Genomic DNA, 23,349 nt, shown 5'->3' on the forward strand with positions numbered 1-23,349 from the left:
ATTTATTTCACAATAAAGTCATTTTCTCTCTCTCTCCCATGGCCTCAACCCGTGACGGCGAAGAAGCAGCAGTCTGGGCGAGCTCTGTAATGGGCTCCATTGGAATAGTGTGTATACATCGTCTGCATATCTCTGGTTTCATGTCGTGTGCTCTGCCACACCGCAACCTATTTGATGGTGGGTTCATCTCCAACTTTGCCACAGCTCCGCATCGCATCCCCGTGGATGTACAAGCCATCGTCGAGGATGCACACGCGAAGATAGAGTCGTCAAGTTTGTAAGAGGAAGTCGTTGAGGATGTATAATTCGCGTCGGACCGACCCAGCCCAGCCGCGGGCAGGACTCAATGATATCACCAACCCGGTGTCCCACACCCTTCAAGAGCCAATAAACATTAGTCGAAAACAGACGAGGTGTGACCAGCTGATAATGCCATGTCCCTAGCCCTCTCGTTTGAATTCGCTTCGAACCCCCTCATCGGTTTGTTACTGCCTTGGGGGCGTCGCTACTGGGAAGCCACTGCTCGCGAAGCCGGCCATTCTCAATCATGGCGGCAAAGACGTCACGCCACCCGAACTTTTACTGTGGCCGTGATGGAGACGGTCGCCTTCAATGGGGAGCTAGGCACGAAAAGATAAATAAAGGGGAAGTGCCGCTTACTGCTCCGGTTTATGCCATTGACGACGAAGAACCTGTGTGTGCAGCAGCCTGCATGAGCTCGGTGATAGCGGCCTCATAAATAGTGTAAATACATCCTCTGCATCTCTCGTGTTTCACTACCTGTGTTCTGTCACCTCGAAAAAATCTTAAGCAAGGGCGACCGGACCAGGTTTGACACCATGACTTGGCAAGGATGTAAACACGCTACCACGCTCTAAGGCTCCGCTAGGGTACCACGAAGGACGGTCTTCTATAATTTGGTCTGCGTAACAGTGCGCCCAGATAGCCGGGGCCACCTTGCCAGCCAGCATCTGCGGCTATGCATGACACCCTACTGATGGAGATGCCTCACCAGATGGGGCATGGTATCCCCCGAAGAAAAATAATGGCGACTACAAGACGTAACTCCACCGATAAGAATAAACATGGAACTTGACCTTATACCACACAACATGTACCCTACTTATCACGCAGGAACGAGATAGCGAGAGCGCGAACGATCGACTAACAGCACAGAGATCGAGACCGCATGGTTTACACCGGCGTCTATGAATATCAAAAAAAGAAGCCATGAGCGCCGTATTCAATTGAACCATGACGCACATCGTTACTATCGCCGAAGACTTCACAGAGACTACACCGGCCCAAGAAGCGGCCATTGCGCTGGCCATGTCTCAGACAATGGCGGACAACGTCGTGACGGCCTCGTAACAGGCTTATTACACCTTTTTTGGGGAGAATTTCTCAGACGGCTCTGCACACCCTTCTCCTCGAGCCACACGAAAGAAAGGTAACTGTTCTTTTGGCACCGTACCACTTTGCCACCAAGTGCAACCTGACCACCCCAAACAAAATCGACCGACATTTCCCCCGACCGGCGAAACGGCGCATCTTTTGTTTGATTATGAAGAAATCACAGAGTATTAATGATGCGAAAGAGCTAGCAGCAGTGTCCATTTCGTCCAAACAAATAACTTTCATTACCCTATCAAACTCAAATCCCTCTTTCTTGCGGAGTGTTCCCTGCTTTGTAAGTTCTCGGTCCCGGGCACCTTATACGACAAGGCTTAGCGGTGTTCGGGAAACCCCAACTACAGTGTACTAGAACTGTACCCCAACCTTGATAGAACACCCGCAATCTTGTCTTGAGATGTGGGAGAAGGACGTGTCCTACTGCGGTTCCGACTCCCATTTTTAGCTGGTGGAAAGGACCATTCAAACAGAGGTATCTGATGGAACCTCCAACGTAGCACCTCAAGACACACTTTGCTGCTCGTAGTTAAGATTAGTCTCTCTCTCTCCGGCGTCTGCCTAGCTGAAATGCTCCGACAAGTAGGCTTCATTTTGGTAATGTGCGTAATGTCTATAATGATACCGGTCCCCACTTTTTTGAAAACTGTAGTGAGTTTCAAATCAAAGTTTCAATGAGGGCTAGACGTGAACCAGGAGCCCAGATTAAAATGACAAATGAGGCAGTTCAGGGACAGATGGGATGGGGCTGCTTTGAAGTGAGAGCAGCGCGCAGTAAGTAATTACTTCAAAAACGGGTTAAAAAAGGTCAATATTTTACGGTATCATTACATAAAGAGCATTGATACCATGTGAAGAAAGAGGAGATACGCATCACAATTCTCGCTACCGGAAAGGTTTCGTGCGGCTTGGGTAGTGAATGGGAAAAGCTTATGAGTAAGAGCGTCAGCCAGCTTTCGGAATGTCATATCCTGGAAATACGCTAGCGGTGACTAACGTGTTTTGCTTGTAAACCAGTGAGCCAGTAATTGAGTGAGTAAATCAACTTTAGTTGCTGTAAGATATTTAGTCACTCCCTTCCTATTTCATAACAAATAATAATAAAAAGTAGAGGCGACCAGAAATTCTTATCACATACGCTGCCAAAACCAAAAAAATTCTGTAATGCACTATATAACGATGAAAAAAAATTCACAGTAACAGCCTTATGTGCCAGGTCGGGAAAATTTTCTTTCTGCTATCAAAGATTGATCACTCTACAAAGCTTGCTCACTCTGTTACAGCGTTTAGAAACGTCATTATAGGGTTTAAGTGTTATTTTTCAATTTGTGCATGAGCGCGCTTCATGTTATTTTTCACATATATGCGATTTTTCTGTCCATTGTGTACGCATAATAAGGCAATTACAACATGCGTGTTTATATAGCCTCAAGTTAGCGCACAACGCACAGGCATCATAAATGGCTGACGATTACTGAAGTCCCTAATGCGAAATATGTGCGCAGCGCGAACTGCAGCTTTCTCGGTCACGGCGCAGTGCTGCTGCCTCTCAGGCACTGATCGCGTGATCAGCGAACGCCCGGTGGCGAGGGCTATTGTGTAGTTATCCTGTAACGAGTCGCCACCTCCGGGAATGTTGCTTAAAATCGTGTTTGAACCTCCCGCACAAATGTCACGTGGTTCGGATGAACCACGCAGCGAAGAGGACGCGAAGCACACACACTGGTTGGCTCACTTATTGTTCACCGGTTTTCTCACTCCTGAGTGCTGCAGTGCCCCGAGGCAGTACTCATTGGAGGGTTTTCTCGATGGTATCAATGGTAAGCCTATGCGTTGGCAGCGCGAACTGCGTCACAGGAAGTGATCGCACATCATCGTCGAGCGCATGGTGGCATGCGGTGCTATGGCGTCATCTCGTAGCGCATCCCAACGCCCGGCATGTCTCGTGGCTCAGCATGGCTCAGCAAATACTGTCCTCTCCGTGACGCTTTCGCCACACTTTCCTCTACCGTTTTCTTCCTGTCTTTGTTCTCTCGGTAAGACGCTGACGCAGATGTCAAACGATAGTAGCGGGCACCAGTGGTACGACCTAAAAGAAACAGAAGGCTTCAGACAAAGCGTATACAATATCGAATCAAATAGGAAACGACCAAGACAATAAAAAAAATTCACAGCATATCCACGGGGTCAATGATGATGAGTGGGCGAAGCTCCTGAGGGGAAATCATCGGTAAAACCGTGACTCTTCAGTGAAAGTTCGCCCACTACATCTGTGTCCGAACGTAACGTCTAGAAAGTCTCGCTTAAACCGCGCGTCGGCACCTTGGGGCTGAGCTCGCCTGATGCGTTTTGCAGACGCCTCACGAGCTCTCACTGCATCGGGGTCTGCCTGCCGATACGCGCGCTTTCTCGCCGCTTCCCGTTCTCTGACGTTTTGGAGATCCTCTTCGCGCCGCAGCCGTGCCGCTTCGCGTACGGCAGGGTCCTCGCGCCGTTGCCGTGACGCTTGGGCCTCTCGTTCTCGAACGCTGGGATCTTGGCGGCGTCGTCGCGCGGCCAGACGACACGCTTCGGCCTCCCGCTCTCGTACGGCAGGATCTTGGCGGCGGCGTCGCGCAGCTTCACGGAGCGCTTCCGCCTCGCGGGCTCGCACATCTGCAGCCTTAACCATCGGGCGACTCCGAGCGCGTGCCAACAGCGAACGGATTTTATTACAACGCTCCCCGCCATCTAGTAAACAATCCAAGAACTAAACTAGAGGTAGCCACGCCATCTAGTAAACAATCCAAGCGCATCTTTTCATCATATACAAGTACCGCCATCTAGTAAACAATCCAAGAACTAAACTAGAGGTAGCCACGCCATCTAGTAAACAATCCAAGAACTAAACTAGAGGTGGCTACATACATACGTCGAGGATGGACAGACCCACGCCTTAAGGAGCTTCGCCCCTAAAAGGAAGCGAAAGAATCGGAGACTGAAAGTGATGGAGACAAGAAACAGATGAAATTAAAGCAATTCTGAGGAATCCACAGATTCGGGAAAATGGGGTGGGTTGTAAGCGAACAAATGTGCTTTTCGGGGAACAGATTCAGGAAGATCCGTGCGCAGGCTGCAAAAGGGAATCAATAACGTATGTAGTAACGTAGCGCAAAGGTATGCGACCGTTTCTAAATAAGGCAGGAATCCAGCTTCCGGAAGCCCTCGGACTGAAGCTTAAGGAAACACTGCATTGGAAAGCAGTAGACATTGGTAAAAGAGGCTCAGAATGTTTGTGGGCAAAAAAGAAGAGAAGGCAGGAAGGCGTCCGAGCAAACTGCGACTTAGCATAAATTACGAAAATAGTGTTTATCGAAAGCGAGGTGTATGAACTAGGGCGTTTCAACTAAGGTCGCTGTGCAACACGACCCCGTTATTAGGGTAAGTCACTAATCATCATCATTCTCTTCAGCAGCAGCATCACCGTCATCGTCATTAGGATCATCAGCTCACCTCCTGTCATCCAGGGGTGCCGCGACTAATTCAGTTGCGACGCTGCTTTGTTTCAACTGCGCTGTGTGCCCAGAAGCGCATGCACTGATTTTATTTCATACGCAATTCGGAGGCGTGTGGTTACACAGTCCACGAGTGGCTTTACAGCCTGTGTTCATCTAAATGAGCGCGGGGCTCCTTCCAGGATCGCGCAGGCACAGCCACCTCATCTCCGCATATGTTTGGAGCCCTTCTCAACGTTCATAAGCGCGGTGTCCTATCCGACAGAACATTTTCTTAAAAGATGCACGAACCGGGTTGCGTGATAGAAACGGCAGAAATAGCAAAAATATTCTACAACCGTCATTCGTGAAGCAATATCTTTGTGGAAAAAGTGTGGAATATGGTGGTTGCAGAATGAGAATGTTGAGGGCGTTTTTATATGGACCCAATATAAACAACCAAATGCTTTTGAATTTGCCTTCAGGTGACGGCTACACTCGAAGTGAATGCGTGGGCGTTTTCTTTCTGCAACGGACGTCGTCGGCTCGTAGAAATTACGCTAAGGTGGTTCATGTGAATACTAACCAGAATGGCTACAAGACTGAAGGTAAGCGTGTTTGCTACTTTTTATACGAACGAAGCTCGCAGCACTGAAGTCATCCAAAGGCGTTTATTAAGCGTGAGCCTTGGGAGACTAAAATCGCTGAATCCCGGTATACACAAACGATACAAAAACCCAAGCCAGGCCAGAGGCGTACCAACCCCTGCCAGCCGTGTGTGACACTAATAAGAGTTAGTACATAAGTACTAATTGTTTTGATTAGCAATACGTATTCACGTAAGAATAAAGTGTATTAACGAGGAATAAGGGAAAATAAGAAGAATTAATGTGATTTCAGGGGAAATAAGATGAAATGACACGGAACCATAATTGATTGGTGAGTGATATTAACAATAAAGATGTGATTTAGATTGATTAAGGTGGAGTAAGTCAAGATAACACTGAAATTAACAGAAATAAGGGAGGTTAGGACAACATAAAGAGGAGTAAGTTGAAAGTAGCCTAGATTAACGTAGAACAGAAGTGCATTAGGTTGGAATAAATTATATTAGAAGGATTGAAATGCATTAAGGGCAAATAACAGAGGTAATACGGATCTAGGTGTGTTTAAGGTGCTTTAGGTGGGACTAAGTTGAATTAGGATGAATGGTGGAGGAGAATAGATTAAGGTGGATTGATAGTTTGTATTACCTGGCTGCTCTGGTGATGGGTACGTGAAACATACCCATCAGAACGGTATGCCCACTTAAGTCTCTCGAGGAGTTATAGGATATCTTAAGATGCCCAACACATTTGCCAATATTTGCCAGCACATTTGCCAACACATTTGCCAAAGTATGTCTGCCAATATTAGGCAGTACCCTCAGGTTAAACAAATGACAATAATTTTACAATTATCAACAAACTATTTGATACTGAATTAAACGTTCAGTTACGTGCATACGGGCAATTAATAAGACTTTGATCTGCCGAGTGACTGAAAAGCACGAATACTGAATAAAAAGTTTACGTAAGCGTTGTGCGCGCTTAAAAAAATTTATCTTAAAGAAGCTCACCTGGTGCAAAGGGAAAAAAGATATTACAGCAAGGAGATTTCTTGCACAACAGTAACACGTGGGAAGAGTGTTTAAAGTGGTACAAAATGAGAAAATGTGGGTTTTATGCATGTAAGATACACCCTGACAATCAGGGGCACAGTAGTGTAGGAGTCCAAAGAAATTCAGGCAGATGGAGATCTTGATTGATTGATTGTAGGGTTTAACGCGCCTACGCAACGCAGACGATGAGGCGCGCCGTAGTGGAGGGCTCCGGAATAATTTTGACCACCTGGGGATCTTTAATGTGCGCCAAAATCTCGTGCACACGGGCGTTCTTGCTTTTCGCCTCCATCAGAAAAGCGGCCGGCGCCGCCGGGAATCGAACCCGCGACCTAGATGGAGATCTTACTTGGCGCCCAAATCTCAACGCGTGAAACACAAGCCGGACGGAGAACGCTGACATGAGCAACAACTGGTGAAGGCAGACAGCCAAGGATTGTCAGCTATTACTGTATGAACTATTTGTTCAAAAAAGTGAACAAACAGTTCAGAAATGGTCATTCAAAAGACGAGCATAATTTCAGCGCACAAGAATCCTACTTAGCAGAAGAGTGAGCCATCTAAGGTACGGAGAGATGTATGATAAAGTTACAAGGCATTCAGTGCACACAAGGAAAGTTGGTTGACATGATCAACAAATGGAAAACTTTCAGGTTCTTCTTCATTTAGGTAACTATGATCTACAGCTTCGAAAAAAACTTGGTGCTGCCAAAGTTTTGGAAGAAACTCAATAATACATTGAAGCTCAGCTTCAATTCATTACAACTGCTTTATTCAGAAGGAAGAACCCTCGAAGTCGAGCCTCTGTTGTAAGCAATGTCACTTTAACTCAAGATACGATGCCTGAGCTTCAGCTAAAATTTGAATTTGAATTTCTCTCTCCATACACCTATGCCTCATTCATAATTGTACCACCCTTTAGAAAGTGGCAATATGCATTGACAGGCTGCTTCATGCTGGGTTTTGTTGGGTTTTATGGCACATAAGCAAATTAGGCCATCATGCGCCAAACGCAACGTTGCGTGTTTGCTTTGTGGATCAGCCTGTTTGAAATAAGCATGATGTCAAGAAACATTAATGTGTTAGATGATCTTTAATGGTACCGGATTATTGAAAAAAAAACTAATTGAAGATTCACAGATTCAGTTACGTACTGTTGCGATGAGCATCTTCTCTCTATGCACGGCGTAATAGAGGTTTGGCCGATGGCAACCCCGTGCTTCGCTTCATGTTTCCGAAACGCGGCCCTTCTTGCATGTCCGTCGAAACTCGTCATGCGACCGGTTCAGGCCGTGAAAGCTGCCGAGCCCCGCATTGACTTGTCTCCGTTCGAACGCCGCCCTTTTTAGAAGGCAGCTCTCTTCACTCGCTCTTTGCCATGTATTTGTCTGTGTTTTCTCTTGCAACCTTTGCTACAGAGCGACGGAGATGAACAAAACATTTTTTGCTGCTCACACAATAATATTGATGTTTTGTAATAACAAAAAAAAAATTAACTCGTATATAAAAGAGGAGGGGCCGAGAAGAGATCCAAGGAGAGGCTATTTGTGGCAAAGAACTGAGAGGGCTGTACGCGACTTTGTCAGTCTGACTGAGAAAAAAACGGACTAGTAGATCGCAGAATAAATATGCGACACGTCTTAGCGCCAGATCAACAAATGAAGTGTCAATTTAGTTAAAATTGAAACTTTCCGATACAATAGCGTTTACATAGCGCCAAAGTGAATACAGCAACGTCAGTTACACAGTGCAGGATAGGTTTTTAAGGAATGCAGCTTTTATAGCGCAAGTATTATTTATGGTAGAAGAACTATTGCGGTACTTGGGAACACAATTTGCTTCTAGAAACCTGTTCAACCCGAACGTGGTTCGAAACGTGAACAAAGAACAAGTTGCTATCGGCGAATCCGCATCAGTAGACATGGGGATAAAGGGTCGATTAAAGCTAACACAGCCAAGCAATGCCGTTTGTAAATCTCGTTGCTGTGGAACTTGTTCATTACATACATTACTTTTCACGGCACCTAATGCTACTACGTAAGCTATATTTTTGCAGGTATGAAGATTTTTGCAAAGAAGTTAGCAAGATTTTGTAGTTTCAGTGCCTTGCAGGCGGGCACGTTTTATTCAAATTAAAAATTGTCCAGCTCCACCACATTTAGCACTCTCCAGTTGCGACACTTAGCAGATCAAACAGTTGGGTACTTGAAGACAAGAGGTCTCTCTCGGTGTGTATAAAGCCAAAAGAAGCGCGCCAGTCGCTGTGTTAAACAGGAAAGGCTCTAAAGCACTTTTAGTGGCAAGTCCACTTGTGTAAGTGAGACACAGATATACGCAAGAAGGAGGATTGTACTTGCGTTCGTTTTTTTTTCAGAATCAGTCAGGCACTGCTCTACCAAGCAGCATCCGCACACGTACAAAAACAGCAACCCTCAGGGCCGCAGAAAACGAGCTCTGGAATGTAAAGTGCTGTGCAACATGGCCCACCCCCGGAAGACTTGTTAAGGAACACGATCGCTATAACTTGTTTCCACCCAATATTGCTCTAGACCTTGACAATCTCGTTGCACTTATTGGACGCAGGAATCACCTATCCTTCAGGCAGACTGCAAGAAAGGCTTTTGTCTGACACCTACACCAAAGCTCAAATAGATTCGAGGGATGTTACTTATGTTGAAGCTCACGGAACGGGGACTGTGGCTGGTGATCCAGAGGAGCTCGGCGCAGTCAGCCGGTTCTTTTGCCAGGAGGGACGTGAGAAAGCGCTGCTGATCGGCTCGGTCAAGAGCAACATAGGACATTGTGAAGGAGCCTCAGGTAAGCCTGCGTGTGGAGCTGCAGAGCGTAATGAAGCAATGCGGCCGAAATCTTAGGAAAAGTGTATTTCTTCGTTTCCCTTTATTATACTTTTACGTAGTGAATAAACCCGCAAACTATTAAAAATAGTGGCCAATTTTTTGTTGTTTGTTAGTGTTCTTCCTTCTTTAAACAGTACGTAACACTCTGTAAATTTGCGGTCTTAAAACAAAGCTTGAAATTTATCAAACAGTGGCATCAACAACTACAGTGCAGGGGAAACGTGGGTTTGACTCTTATCTAAAGATAACGGTAATAAGGCAGACAACTGGCGTTTGTTGCGGCTAGCTTTTCTGATGTGGTTCTTAAGCAGGATTTCGTGACGACAGTGCCAGAATGTCGTAGGATAGAGCTGTAGGAAGTTTGGGTGATGTATCTCAATCAGCGGATTGGTGTGAAGCTTTTGGTATTAGACTTTCATGCGAAGTGTCTAAAGACGGGTAGCGGCGACCGCCAGAACGACAGTACAGAATTAGTCGACACGCAAGTGTTGGATGACACATCATGCGAACCATCCGGTTGCCGGTATGGGAAGTTGTATAACTAGAAATATGGCATGTTCTGGCGTGGTATTTGATTATCTATCGTGTCTTACCATTGTGAACATAATGCATGTTGGCTTAAAAGCGCCCAAAGGACAGGAACGCGCAAACAACGAGACAACATGGCGGTAGCTCCCAACTACAAGCTCTTTGAAAGAAGTATTATGTATGGTACTGAATGTAGTGCTATGTAACTCTGTCCGAAAATGAAGCTATGAATCTGCTTAAAAAGGGGAAAGAGCTGTAAGACGCACTATGACTAGAGAAAGACAATGTGCATTAAAAATTAGGAAAGCAAGAAGCGTCAACGATAATTCTATCCCGTGTGACTCAAACGAAAAGCACAAATATTACATAGAGAGCCTGTGCGCGAAATTTTGGATTACTGACTTTTCGCTGCACACCCTTTTGGTTCGTTGTCGTTTTTCTGTGGTTCTGCACAAATATTTCTTGCATTCCCGCAGGCATTCGTTTACATAATGGGGTACCGTAATTGGGACATTTCGATAGAGTGTGTATGGTGCCTCTATCGGATGCACGGGTTCTAACGAGCAAGTATTTGAAGAACTTTGCAGTTTGCCAGAATTCCTGTAACTGCGAGAAACACCTATATGAACGCGGACAAAGGTGATTTTACTAGGAATATAAGCACGTACACTGATCAGCAGAAAGAATTCTGTTGCGGAACATGTCCTCAACGCTTGCAATTTTTTAAATGAAATCTGAAGGGGCCCCAAAATGACTAGATTTTTGGAATGCTTTCTTGAGATGTTTGCAAGGTGTTTACTAGATGCTGAAGTGTTTGTAAATGTCTGAAATGTTTGCTCCTTTTATTTTTGGCACCACCCATGCTCGCCGTTGTTGGCTTTGTGGCAGACTATAATTGTATTCCTCCGTACTGGCTTCCCAACGCGAAATGAGTGTATTATTTGGAACTACCTATAGTTTTCCAGTCTGATGGGCAGCGTAAATGTGTGCAGGTATACCTTCAGTGGCCAAAGTCATCCTTGCTTTCGAGACTGGGACCATAGCTGGAAACCTCCACTTCACGGAGGCGATCCCCGACATCCTACCTTTGCATGACGGAAGCCTGGTGGTCGTTGACAAACCGATGCCTTTTCCAGGAGGTCTAGTGGGCCTCAATTCCTATGGTTTTGGCGGAACTAATGTTCACACGATTCTACAAGGCAACCTAGGCCCAAGTGTTCAAGAACTTCCACGAGAGACGCCAGAGACACCCAGGCTGGTTCTTATGGCTGGAAGAAGCAAGGATTCCTTGACGGTACAGACATGAAAACAATATTGACGATCATACTTAGGTTGGTTTATTGGGACGATATAAGTAGAGTTAATGTATTAACGGGCCGGCAAAGCCAGGTGCGGCTTCTGGAGATTTGTCAAGAGAATTTAAGTTGCCACACTGTTATATAAGTAAAGACACAAAGAAATAAAGTCCGGTAAACTAGGCTGGAACATTCCATACGAAATCTGATTTCGAAATAAAATTTAGGCCAGTTAAGCAATAAAACTTCTAGGAATGATAGTAAACAGTAAAAGTGGGGAAGGTCTAGGAACATAAAAATTCAAAAGCACAATTTCTCGATACAGGTGAACCTTCTTATTGCGTGAAATATTTTATTTAGAAATAAATAATTCCGTAGCTATGGTATTGAACTTTATAGGCATGGGCTCATAAGGTGTAGAAAACTGGTACCCTGTGATGAATGCGGCACCCCGGAAAGTGCTCTGCTATCCGAGGTCGTTCTGAGACGTTTGCTTGCTATTTATAGTTAAAGAATTCCAAAATTAAGCACAAGGACTGCGCGCAGAAAAAATAAACACAAAATGTGGCTGACTGTGTTGATGAAATACGTTTAAAAGTGATAAAAGCATTGCCAGGGGCAATGTTTATATAATTTTCAGGGCGCAGTTCGCGTGGAAGTAGAAGCTCTCAGAGCGCTATGCGGAGAAACTAATAGATAATATATGTAGGCTATGTAGGCAATTTTCCGCCATCTAAGGAATAGTTTGAATGTGTAGGCATTGAGAGGTGACTCCTCCCAGACTTCTGTCTGGCTGTCCGCCTGTAAAGCGTGCCACAGCGTGCTCTTAGATATAATGGAGCCGTATAGGGTATCATGAAAATTCCGAGGGCCTTTATTACTGAAGAACATGTTGTATGTAAATAAACTCTCGAAGATTTGTGTAAGGTATGTATACAACCTTCCCCAATATAAGGAATAGTTTGAATGTGTAGGCACTGACAGGTTACTCCTCCCAGAAGTCCCTCTGCCTGTCCGCATCTAGAGCGTGCCACAGCGTGCTCTTAGATTTCGTGTAGGGTATTTAACGAAAATTCCTGGGGTCTTTATTACTGAATAACATGTTGAATGTATATAAACTCTGAAACAGCCATCTCACATCTTCTGCGTTTCTTCCTACAGAAGGCAGGTTAGGTGTATCCCGTTTTAGCATCCTTATTCTTTCCCTTGTTAATACCATGCGGATGCGGCTTCGAACAATCGTGTGATCAGTTGTTTTCATCCTGCCGATTACCTGTACATCATGTACCATGCTTGGAGTTCCAGTTAAAATGAGTTAAAGGAGCCATGAAGAGCAAACAAAAGTTTGTTTTATTCGAAAGATTAGGTGTTTCATAGTACCTCAAGCGCTTTCCCGGAAGCAAATGATGCTTTAATTCACTGAGAAATAAGGCAATTTAAGCCAAAATTTTAAATCTCCCGCTAAAATTGAACATTCCGTGACGTGTACAATGGCGTCATAGAGCCGGTCCATGAAACAGATACTTAGTATGTCGACTCCATATAGGACCCACACGCGGGAGTCGATCGAGACGGCGGCCATTTTAAAAATACTAGTAAAACCTAGTGCACCCGCAGCCCTAGTCATGGAATCGCCTTATCCGGACAACAAAACTCTCGCCGAATAGCTCGGGCTTGCATTTAACAACCTCACACCACTAAAACGCTCAATGCTTCTAAGTGCACGAGCGGCAAGAGTTGTGGGATACGCGGTGGACGGGAAAGCGACCATTCCGCGATAGCCACAACAGACGAACGCCCAGCCGTCGGCACCGCTGCCTCGTCAGCCCCGTCGCGACGGACGAATATAGACTGGTGCGTATGTGCCGTATTTTGATTACGGTTAATAATAGTTCAATTTCAGTAGCAGTATCACTTATGCCAGTTGGCCGGTGTCGTGTATGGAAAGCCGTTCGCGCGAGCTCTCTGCTTCGACCAGAAAGATACGAGTGTCAATGCGCGGTGTTTACGGCATTTTTTTCCCCAAGGTCAGAGCGATTTGACGAAGTCGGCGACGAGCGCCAGCATGTCCCAGGAGTGAGCTAACGTAAGGGTCCCTGCCGTAATCACTTCCTCGGAAAGAAGCGAGCACACTTGTACTTCCTTTAGCTCTCTTTCTCCTCCGTTTGCAAAGTTCACAAAACGTAGCCACTTGCTTCGCCTAGGTTCGTCGTTGGGCAGCACATGAAAGGAGATATCCTCACCGGCGGGGATGTCGCACTCCCTCGACGATTTGCCCGTACTACATGGGCATTTCAAAACGCAGCAACGAAATTTCATTGTAAAGTACTCGAACAAACTGAAGTTTTCAGTGGTTGTAAACTGGAAACGAGCTCGTAACGACAGCAGCAAGCCAACACCATTCGAAACTTACGCGACGACTGGCACTATCTCGTCGCTTCTTGCTGTTCCTTACTCCCCTCATTTCTATTTTTACTTTGCTGGTTGGCGATATGACGGCCAACCTCCTGTGAAGGGATTACGATACGAAGCAAGGTCGCGGCTGTGCGTGCTGGAACGGTTCGTTGGCCCCGAAGAGCCTCGAACACGAAAATTCGTCTGCGCGACGGCGAGAGGTCGAGCTCGGCCGGCGCTAGTTTCGTATGCATTGGCGCACGCGCTTGCGTGTTTGTTCGGACCTTCAACCGTTTACTCCACCGTTCTTTGTCATAAAAAGAATGTGCAGTATGTTTCACGGGCATTTAGCTCGCTATGCAAACTGTAAGCCCTGCCTAACATGCGTTTGCTTTTGCCGGCCTCCGCCAATCGCAGAGCATTTCCAAGTGACATCACAGGTTCTGTTGCGGAAAATGAGCTGGTGGGTCGCATAATCATTTCCTTTTTTCCTAATTATGTAGCTTATTTGAGCGAAGTTTGCGTTATAAGTGGTGTCGTTATGGTTCTAACGAGGCAATCTTTCGAATGAACCAAACTTGTGTTTTCTCTTCATGGCTCCTTTAAATTAAATTTTTTTTCGCTGTTGTGGCTTTTCCAAGTTCATTTGCTATCATTTCGTTTGCGGAAGATTGTATTCAAAATTATAAAGCTTTCGTCGAAAGCAGCCAGCATTTCCGAGCGGCTGCTTCCAGAGCCTGGGCAAACTTTCCCACCGCATCCTCCCCCACCTCTTGTGACATCATTTGCCGCCCTCTTTAACTATGGAATTTAGATTTGGTATTTTCCCATCCCAATCCTAGCAATAGCATCGTTGAAAGGGAAGACAACCGGAATTTTTAAGGCTTCCACGGGAGCGAAGCGGACCGCTGCATGTTTGTCCTCGAAACTGCAACTCATAGTTCTGTATACTGTAGACTCGGGATAATTAAAACTCGGATAATTCAAACTTTGGGTTAATTGAAACAACTGTAAAAATGTTTGTTGGCCCGCAACGATTCCAATGTATTTTGAAGCCCTTCAATCCAAACTGCTTCATTACGTCAATTCGGCTAATTCGTACTTTTTGCTTCTCTTACCGGTTAATGTCTGCTGCGTTTGCCGCTTATAGCGGCAAATCGGCATCTTTGTATCGCTAATAGTCCCAAATAAAGGCGATTACCTGCATACACGTGTCAAAGCAATAAACTGGCTGCCCTTGCTGGCATTGGAACATTTCTTTTATGCAAAGACAAAGCAGTCATCTATTCGTTATTTTTTTCGATGTGTGAATAGCACTTAACTGTTGTGTGTGAATATTGAAAGATGAAGTATACGTGAGTGTTTCGTTACCGCACAAGTTATTAAGTTGCCCCGAGACGTGTTTATGAAACTTTTGATAATTCCAACCAAGTCCTAGGATCCCTTCGAGTATGAAATATCGCAGGTCTACTGCAGTTTTACTAGGAGGTAGGTTCAGTTGCTAATTTCAAACGAACATGCTTTGTTGCATGCATAGATGGATCTACTGAGGTAAAACACTCCATATATCTTCGAAGATCGTCCTTGTTCACGGTGTGGAAGGGATTCCAATTTTTTGCACACTAATGTATTCACTTCCATTTACTGCTGGACGCTGTGATAAAAGAATAAGACGCTTATATGCCTGCCACCAGGCGGCCTGCGTGGTACTGCAGATAAGAGTTCAGCTGCGCGCAATGCATTTCGCCACAGCGCAGCAGTGCGCGGACCCGCCCAGGTTGTCTATTTTGTCTATTTTCGCTTCTTATGCCCTTGAAAACTTCGTAAGTGGTCACCGCGGTTCCGTAAGTTACAGGCAGCGAGAAGAAACCACCACCAGTGGCACATTGAAGAACCAGCATCCGCAGCCGGTGCACCCTAGTGCTTAGCCTCGATGTCGAAGCTATCACAAATGAGTCTAACAAAATTGTGCTTTTCATTTAAAGATTGAAGGTACTGAAAAAATGCCCTCGGAAGAGCACGTGTTTATTTGTAATAAAAGAAGCATTGCCTCTTTGTTATGAAGTCTTGGTCCTAGGATGTTCGGTTGGCGCCGGGGCGAATCAACGGGAGGGGCGGTTTGAGGCGGAGGAGGAGAAGCCTTCTGCACCAGCACTGTCAGAGCTGTCCCCCGTCATGTAAACTAAGGTTTCGCAATCCTGCTACCCTTATAAGCTGCGCGGGTTTCAAGCACTGTACCCTGTTCGGCTCTTGACACAGCTATTACCGCCGCCCGTAGCCTCTTCAACTATAAAATTTAGATTTGCTACTTTCCCATCCCAGTCCTAGCAATTTCATCGGTGAAATTCAATACAACCTGAGTTGTTAGGTCTTCTTGTCACCAACATGCCAATTACAGCCGTGTACAGTTTGACAATGTACTCTACTTTCCGATATATAATGCACAACTCTGCAAAGCTTTATTTATCTTTGTGCACTGCAGTGTATCAACATGGGGCTATTTGCCGCTTGTTGTGTTCGTTTTTCAACTCAGCACCATGATCTGACATTTTGATAATAGCGAAAAACGTGTTTTTTTTGTTTGCTCGTGCTTAAAACATCTGAGCCACGTCTCAAAGAATAATTCAACATATTTGGCTGCTAGAAGGCAGCGCTAGTTCTTTTGTCATTGAAGCTCTTGTTATTCCCGAACGCAATTTCTAAGGATTAGGTTATTCATTCAAAACGATCAACAGAACTTTGTTTTTTTTCTGAGGGCTAACAGGTTGTACTTCTTTCCTCCTTTTCGATTATTTATCGATCTTTGCAGAACACCCTGAATCGCTTGGAGGAAGAAGGGCCCTTCCCTGACTCCGCATACGCCCTCCTGAACCGTGTGGGGCAGCCAAGCATCAACCAGTTCCCCTTCCGTGGCTTCGCCGTGGTGTCCGTGGACGGAACACAAAAGGAAGTCGTGAAAGTTGTCGAGCAGACTCCGTTCGAGAGGCGGCCGCTGTGGTTCGCATTCACAGGGATGGGTTGCCAGTGGAATGGCATGGCCCGGCAGATGATGCACTTCGAACTGTTTGCCCGTTCACTGCACAAGTCACATGAGTTGCTCAAGCCGTTCGGCATCGACCTCATGAATCTAGTAACGAGCGAAGAGGTCGATGGTGAAGACAAGGTGGCGCCATTTGTCTCCATCACTGCAATTCAGGTGAGTCAATCGTACGAAGCTTTGTTCACACTTTTCAACGATGGGGGAATATGCCTGGCGAACAGTACGCTGGCTGGCTGTCAGCTTACCATTTAAAGTTGGCTGTACTTTCTTCGGTCTTGAGGGTGACCTGCAGGCAATAGGCGTCGTGCACTGAACACAGCGCGACTCTGAGCCGTGACACCCAGCGCCGCTATCGCGGAATATGAAAAATATAAGGTCGGCCACCACTCAAGAACGCGTTGGTGTCTCGGCTGTGCTCCTGCTCGGCAGCCCCGGGTGAGATACAGTATATGCCTATTTTAAGTTTCAAATGAAGGAAGACATGTTATAGTAACTCCGCAGTACCGTGGTAGCAAAATACGTTGCGATATACTCTGTTGGTGGCGCGCACGGAGGGGGTAAGCCAAGTTGACTTGCTAGTAGTACTCCGCAAAGGAAAAGAAACGCAGGCGCAGTATTTATATCGCGGGTTTGTACGTTCGCACACAGTTCTTTCTGTGTTTCTATGCTTTGGCTTGCAAACAAAAATTATATAGCTATTCATAGCATTGAAAAGAGGCCGTTTTGTTCGCGTACAAGACATCGGACTGCACTGGTTTCTGGTGCGGTGCTTCATCTCATAGACTTGTCGCAACTTTGCGTCTACAAAACAACTCAGAGCGCCGTTTGGGTGTTAGGCACTGTGTACGCAGCGCTACGTGTTTTTGAAGAGACTAACTTCCCGAAGAAGACTAGTAGAAGAAGAGGAGGAAAAAGGTGACATGGAGAATGTCATGGGCAACCCCCTCAAGGAGGGGACTGGAAGAAGGGTAAGAAGAAGAGAGGCGCGTGGAGCGAGGAGAGCAAGGAATGGCGACACCTGCACGGAAGCTCTAAGCACCGAACCTGGAAAGGCGCCCAGCCGGCCTCCTGAGCGCGGCAACGATCCTGAGCGCAACAACGCACCCTTGGCGGCTTCAGAGACAACCACCAGCGGGGCTACCTGGCTTGAAAGCTCGGGCTGCGCACCCGAAACAAGGTCCCCACGGCACCCGGGGCTACGCACCCTGGTCTCTGGCAGCATTTCCGGCAAGCCTCTCAAGTGGTCATCGACTACCGAACCCTAGTGCCTACAGCTGCAACCAGCAACGGACATCAAGTGGAAAGTGAGCGGAAGTTAACTGTGTATAGTGCTTGTGCCCCGAACGTTTACTCTACTGCAGTGAGGAGCGCTGTGATGTGTGGAGTCTCGCGCGTTATTGTCGTTGCGTATTAAACGTCTCGGTTTTTCTGCATCCAGTTTGCCCAGCTAATTGACGGGACAATTTTGGCGAGCCTGCCAGCGAGCCTGCCAGGTCGGTTCCAGGAGCGTAGCCTGGGCTTCTTGTCTTCCTCCTCTCAACGCTTGCCTCTTTTTCTCTTCTTCTCTTCTCCCTCTTAAACCAAATGTACGCACACTTCCCAGGTATTCTTTAGCACATACTCCTTCGGGGTTTTAGGCACATACCACTTCTGGGGGGTTGCTCATGACATTATACCTCCCCTTTTAAGCGTTTTTTTCTAAAAAACGGCTCAGTCACTCCACAAAGACTGTCCACTTGGTTGATCACGAAAAATCCATTCGCTGGACTGGCACATTTTCTCTTGTAGGCCCAATCAACAAAATTGGCAGCATGGTTACGGCCTTAGTCGACACCTTCACTAAGCAGCAAGAAGCCTGGAGCGCCAGATTTGTCGCCATAGAAGACACCATCACACGTATGCAACAGACTACATCCAACGCCGCCCCATAAAGGACAACAAAAATGTACATGCGTCCCCTTAATGTTGTAGCGGAAGGACCCAAAAAATCTGAGTCTACTGGCGACCGTCATGGAGCAATACCGCAATAAAACATATCGAATTTGCCAATGGAAGTGCCGAGGTTTCAAAAACGAGGAAATTTGCAACAATACATCAACATGCTCACACCTAACAATCCTGATGTTATAGCCCTTCAAGAAACTAATGGCCAGGCGAAGCTTCCGGGCTTTAGCCCATTCAGTTCCTCCCCCTCGTTGGCGCACAGGAAAAAACGTATTGGAGTTACAACCCTCATTTGAAGAAGTATCCCAGTCATCCAGCATTCAACGGACATCGAGGAACCAGAAAATGTCTTAACTGAAATTATGTCTGGGCGGAAACAAGGCGGAGGTAGTCTTTTTGTTTTAAATGTGTATAGCAGCCCTAGTAAGACGCACTCCTTCTCCAAGCTTCTCAGAAAAACTATGGACCTAGCCAGACGTCAACCTGTGGTTGTCCTTGGTGACTTTAATTCCCCACACCCGGCATGGGGATACCCCAGAAAGGTCAAGAAAGGAGAGAGAGAGAGAGAGAGATAGAGAGAGAGAGAGAGAGAGAAAGCTCTTTATTAGAAGAAAGCAGAGAGGTCTGCAATAATATGGGAAGATGCGCAGTCATTAAGATTGACCCTGCTCACTGACCCTACATACCCCACAAGGGTGAGTAACAGCGTCACAAGGGACACCACCCCGGACCTCACTTTCACAAAAAATATCAAGGAGGCCATCTGGAAAAACACGCGTAGACACCTCGGAAGTGATCATTACATAGTCGAAACAATTATCCAGACCGGACCAGCTAAATCAATGGGCAGACGACATATGATTACCAAGTGGGACACATTCCGGAAATTACGAGAAGCAAATGTAGAACCAGATGGGGCAGTGATCGAAGACTTGGATGAGTGGATTTCGGAGCTACAAAGCCATGTTGACCTGGCCACACACATTATACCCGAAGAGGCAGACTTATGGCAGGCTGACTCCAGACTTCTACGCATGTGGGAGGCTAAAGCCAGCATCCAGGCGCGGCTCCACAAGCAGAAACTGAATCGCCCCCTTCACAGGAGATTAGCAAGACTGAATCGGGAAATTGAAGCACACGCTAACTATCTCACGAATCAGCAATGGCATACTGTATGCGACCGCATGGATTGCCAAATGGGGAAAATCAGCACGTGGAATACGTTAAGAAGCCTCCTAGATCCAAACGGCGGTAAAACGGTACAGCGAAATAACCTGCTAGCTCTCCTACATACATATGGCGGTGATGAGCAGCAACTTTTGAAAACTATTAAGGACCTCTACATTAAAGAGGGAGACCCAGAGCCGTTGCCAGAATACACTGGTCCTGAAAACTCCGAAATCGACAGGCCTCTAACGGAGGCTGAAATTCGGGCTGCACTAACGAATCTCCGGATCAAATCGGCGCCTGGCCCGGATGGAGTCACGAATAAACTGCTGACTAACTTGGACGATCCTTCCATAGCCGCCTCACACGGTACATGAACCAGTGCTGGGAACGAGGGCAAATCCCGCCCGCCTGGAAAACAGCTAAGATCTCCATGATACCGAAACCGTGCAAGGAACTCAAGTTGGAGAACTTACCGCCTATTTCTCTTACGTCTTGCCTGGGCAAGCTTCTGGAGCACGTGGTGCTGAATAGGTTGTACAAGCACATGGAGACAAACCACTTGTTTCCTCACACGATGGTGGGTTTCAGGCCAAAGCTTTCCACGCAAGACGTTATGCTGCAACTAAAACACCAGATCTTGGACATTCAAGGTTCGGACCTTGACACTAGAGTTATACTTGGACTGGACCTCACCAAGGCATTTGAAAACGTCAGACACGATGCCATTCTATACAATCTGGCCGAGCTTGGAGTCGGGCGCCGTGCCTATGCATACATCAAGGACTTTCTGTCTCATCGCACGGCACGTCTCACCCTGGGAGGACTTGAATCAGAGCTCATTCAAATGGGGAGTCAGGGCGCACCACAGGGATCCGTACTGTCACCCTTCATCTTCAACGTCGCCATGATCAAGCTGCGTCCACTCCTAGAGGCTATCCCGGGAATCCAACATAGCCTCTACACAGATGATATTACAATCTGGGCGACTGGAGGCAGTGATGGGGACCTGGAGGAAAGGCTGCAGCAAGCTGCCGATGCAGTCCATGCCTACATCACCCCGAGAGGTCTTGCTTGCTCACCTCAAAAATCGGAGATCCTTTTCTACCAACCTCCCAAACAGGGAAGAAGAAAGAAAGACGTCCCGAACATTCCAGTGTATATACAGGGCAGCCTGATTCCATGCGTCGAGTGCATTCGCGTACTCGGCCTTCGTGTTCAAGCAAATGGAGCCAACACAGCTACTGTATCGACGTTGAAATCTAGTGCGGAGCAAATCAGCCGACTTATAGCCCGCATAACTAACAAACACCACGGCCTCAAGGAGGCAAATTTACTGCGCCTGGTTCATGCTTTTATTATAAGTCGCATCATATACGTGGTTCCTTTTCTGAACTTCAAAAGAGCAGAAATAGAGAAGCTCCAGTGCATCATCCGGAAAACCTACAAGCAAGCTGTAGGAATACCCGTCATGGCATCCACGGAGCGCTTCCAAGCAATGGGGGTGCACAATACCCTGGAAGAGCTAGTAGAAGCACAAAGGATGGCGCAGCTGCACAGGCTCTCGTGCAGGGAGACTGGCCGCGCAATTCTAAGGTCCCTGCGTATCCCCTTCGCTTCTCAACACGGTATCAAGTGCTCTCTGGATGACAGCACTCGATCATGCATCCATTGTTCTCCCATACCACGAAATATGCACCCGGATCATCATCAAGACAGAAGAACCGCCAGAGCTTCTGCACTTCACCGGCAGCTGTGCGGGAACCCACATGTCTTCTATGTGGATGCTGCGGATTATCACGACCGACCGGCTGCGGCCGTAGCCGTAGTAGACCAGCAAGGAAACTCAGTGACCTCGGGAACAATCCTGACGACGCACCCTGAGGTGGCGGAAGAAGCGGCTATTGCGCTCGCAATAGCTAGCATGGAAGCCAAAATTATTGTGTCTGATTCCAAGACAGCAATTGGCGGTGAGATCTTTGAGTGGCGCCCCCAGGCTCTGACGTCAGCTTAGGGATTCGCGCCGCTGTCGTCTGCTACACTCCGCTTGTGAGGGGCAACAGTACCTGGGCTAGAAATCGCCCGCTTCGTTGCTGTAGTGCGTTAAAAAGCGTATTTCAAGCGACTCAGTTATTTTGCCAGCTTCTGACGCATCTGAATAATTTGAAGCTGTATCCCCCCCAAGTTTGCAACACACGAAGAGATAGAGAACAACTTTCTTCAGAGTATCGGTCAGAAGATCGTGTGTAAAGGCCCGTTCACACTGCGACGAAAGCGACGGGAATTCCGTCGCTTTGTCGCGCGACGACCGTTTTTGGCGAATGGTCGGGACCAATTCTTGTCGTCGCGCGGCAAAGCGACAGAATTCACGTCGCTTTCGTCGCAGTGTGAACGGGCCTTAACTCGTCCTTTCTTGCTTATTCGCGAGGATCAGCGATCAGAGCTTCTCCATAAGTATTCAAAATGCGTAGGCTTCCCTGCAGTATTTCCTAGATGCTCCTATGAAGACTCAATAGTCTAATACTACGTACCAAGCAACGGCCTCTACACGCTCATCGCACCACAGGAAATAAAGCGGCTTTCTTCTGTTTCTTTCGTTGTGGTCTTGTATCGGATTAATGTTTCTTGCTTTTTTTTCTGCCCAACGCATTAATTTTTCTGCGCCGTCATCAACTTCTTATTAGGAGGTTTCGGGATGTTTGGGAGTATCACAAAGGTCGTGTGGATATTTCCTTCATTTTGTATGGCATACATTCCCTTCTTCACAAATTGGCTTTCATTACGGCTGCGTGCAAGAAGGTGCATATCCGCAGCGTGCTTTGTTTATTCACATGCAAATACAATAAGAAAGTTTGTGCTACGCCGCCGCGATCGCGCCCTAAACAACGTGGTCCACACTACTCGAAGGCGGCTTTTGTGCTCGGAATTTCTATCGTAATTATATCGTTATCATAGCGAACTGACTCTCAACTCGAACAATGATGACATGATTACGGTGTTGAAGGCATGATATACTCGCTAACTAACGTAATAAATAGTATACCTGCATATATTACGTAAGAGTCGAAACCGAAGAAGAATTCCAAGTAGCTCTTTATTGCTTTTCAACCCTTCCAGGCGCGAAGAACAAATCCTATTCTATTTGGGATGGCGTTCTATGATTTGAAGAAAATTACTTTTACTCGCTTGTCCTGGACTGAGGACCCGGCCCACTAACCAGATCGATTTATTTGTTAAACAAAGTTTTCCCCTCCTCCCTTTACTCCTCCTCCTCCTCCTCTTGAGTACAGTTTTCCTATTGGCGGTGAGATCTTTGAGTGGCGCCCCCTGGCTCTGACGTCGGCTTAGGGATTCGCGCCGCTGTCGTCTGCTACACTCCGCTTGTGAGGGGCAACAGTGCCTGGGCTAGAAATCGCCTGCTTCGTTGCTGTAGTGCGTTAAAAAGCGTATTTCTAGCGACTAAGTTATTTTGCCAGCTTCTGACGCACCTGAATAAATTGAAGCTGTATCCCCCGCAAGTTTGCAACACACGAAGAGATAGAGAACAACTTCCTTCTGAGTATCGGTCAGAAGATTGTGT

General features: G+C 46.7%; 1 protein-coding gene across 1 annotated transcript in view; it reads left to right on the forward strand.

The window, feature by feature from the left end:
* Window positions 1-10,924: 10,924 nt before the first annotated feature.
* Window positions 10,925-23,349, forward strand: part of LOC144147137 (fatty acid synthase-like) — a 243,513-nt gene continuing 231,088 nt past the window's right edge. Inside the window, exons 1-2 of the mRNA XM_077679209.1 lie at window positions 10,925-11,223; window positions 16,428-16,814. Of these exons, the coding sequence (XP_077535335.1) occupies window positions 11,053-11,223; window positions 16,428-16,814 (558 nt within the window). The 5' untranslated portion in view covers window positions 10,925-11,052. The remainder of the gene's footprint in view (window positions 11,224-16,427; window positions 16,815-23,349) is intronic.

The sequence above is a fragment of the Haemaphysalis longicornis genome, unplaced genomic scaffold, assembly GCF_048455015.1.
Source record: "Haemaphysalis longicornis isolate Haplotype H1 unplaced genomic scaffold, Haemaphysalis longicornis Haplotype H1 scaffold_7, whole genome shotgun sequence".
In the NCBI taxonomy this organism is placed as follows: Eukaryota; Metazoa; Arthropoda; class Arachnida; order Ixodida; family Ixodidae; genus Haemaphysalis; species Haemaphysalis longicornis.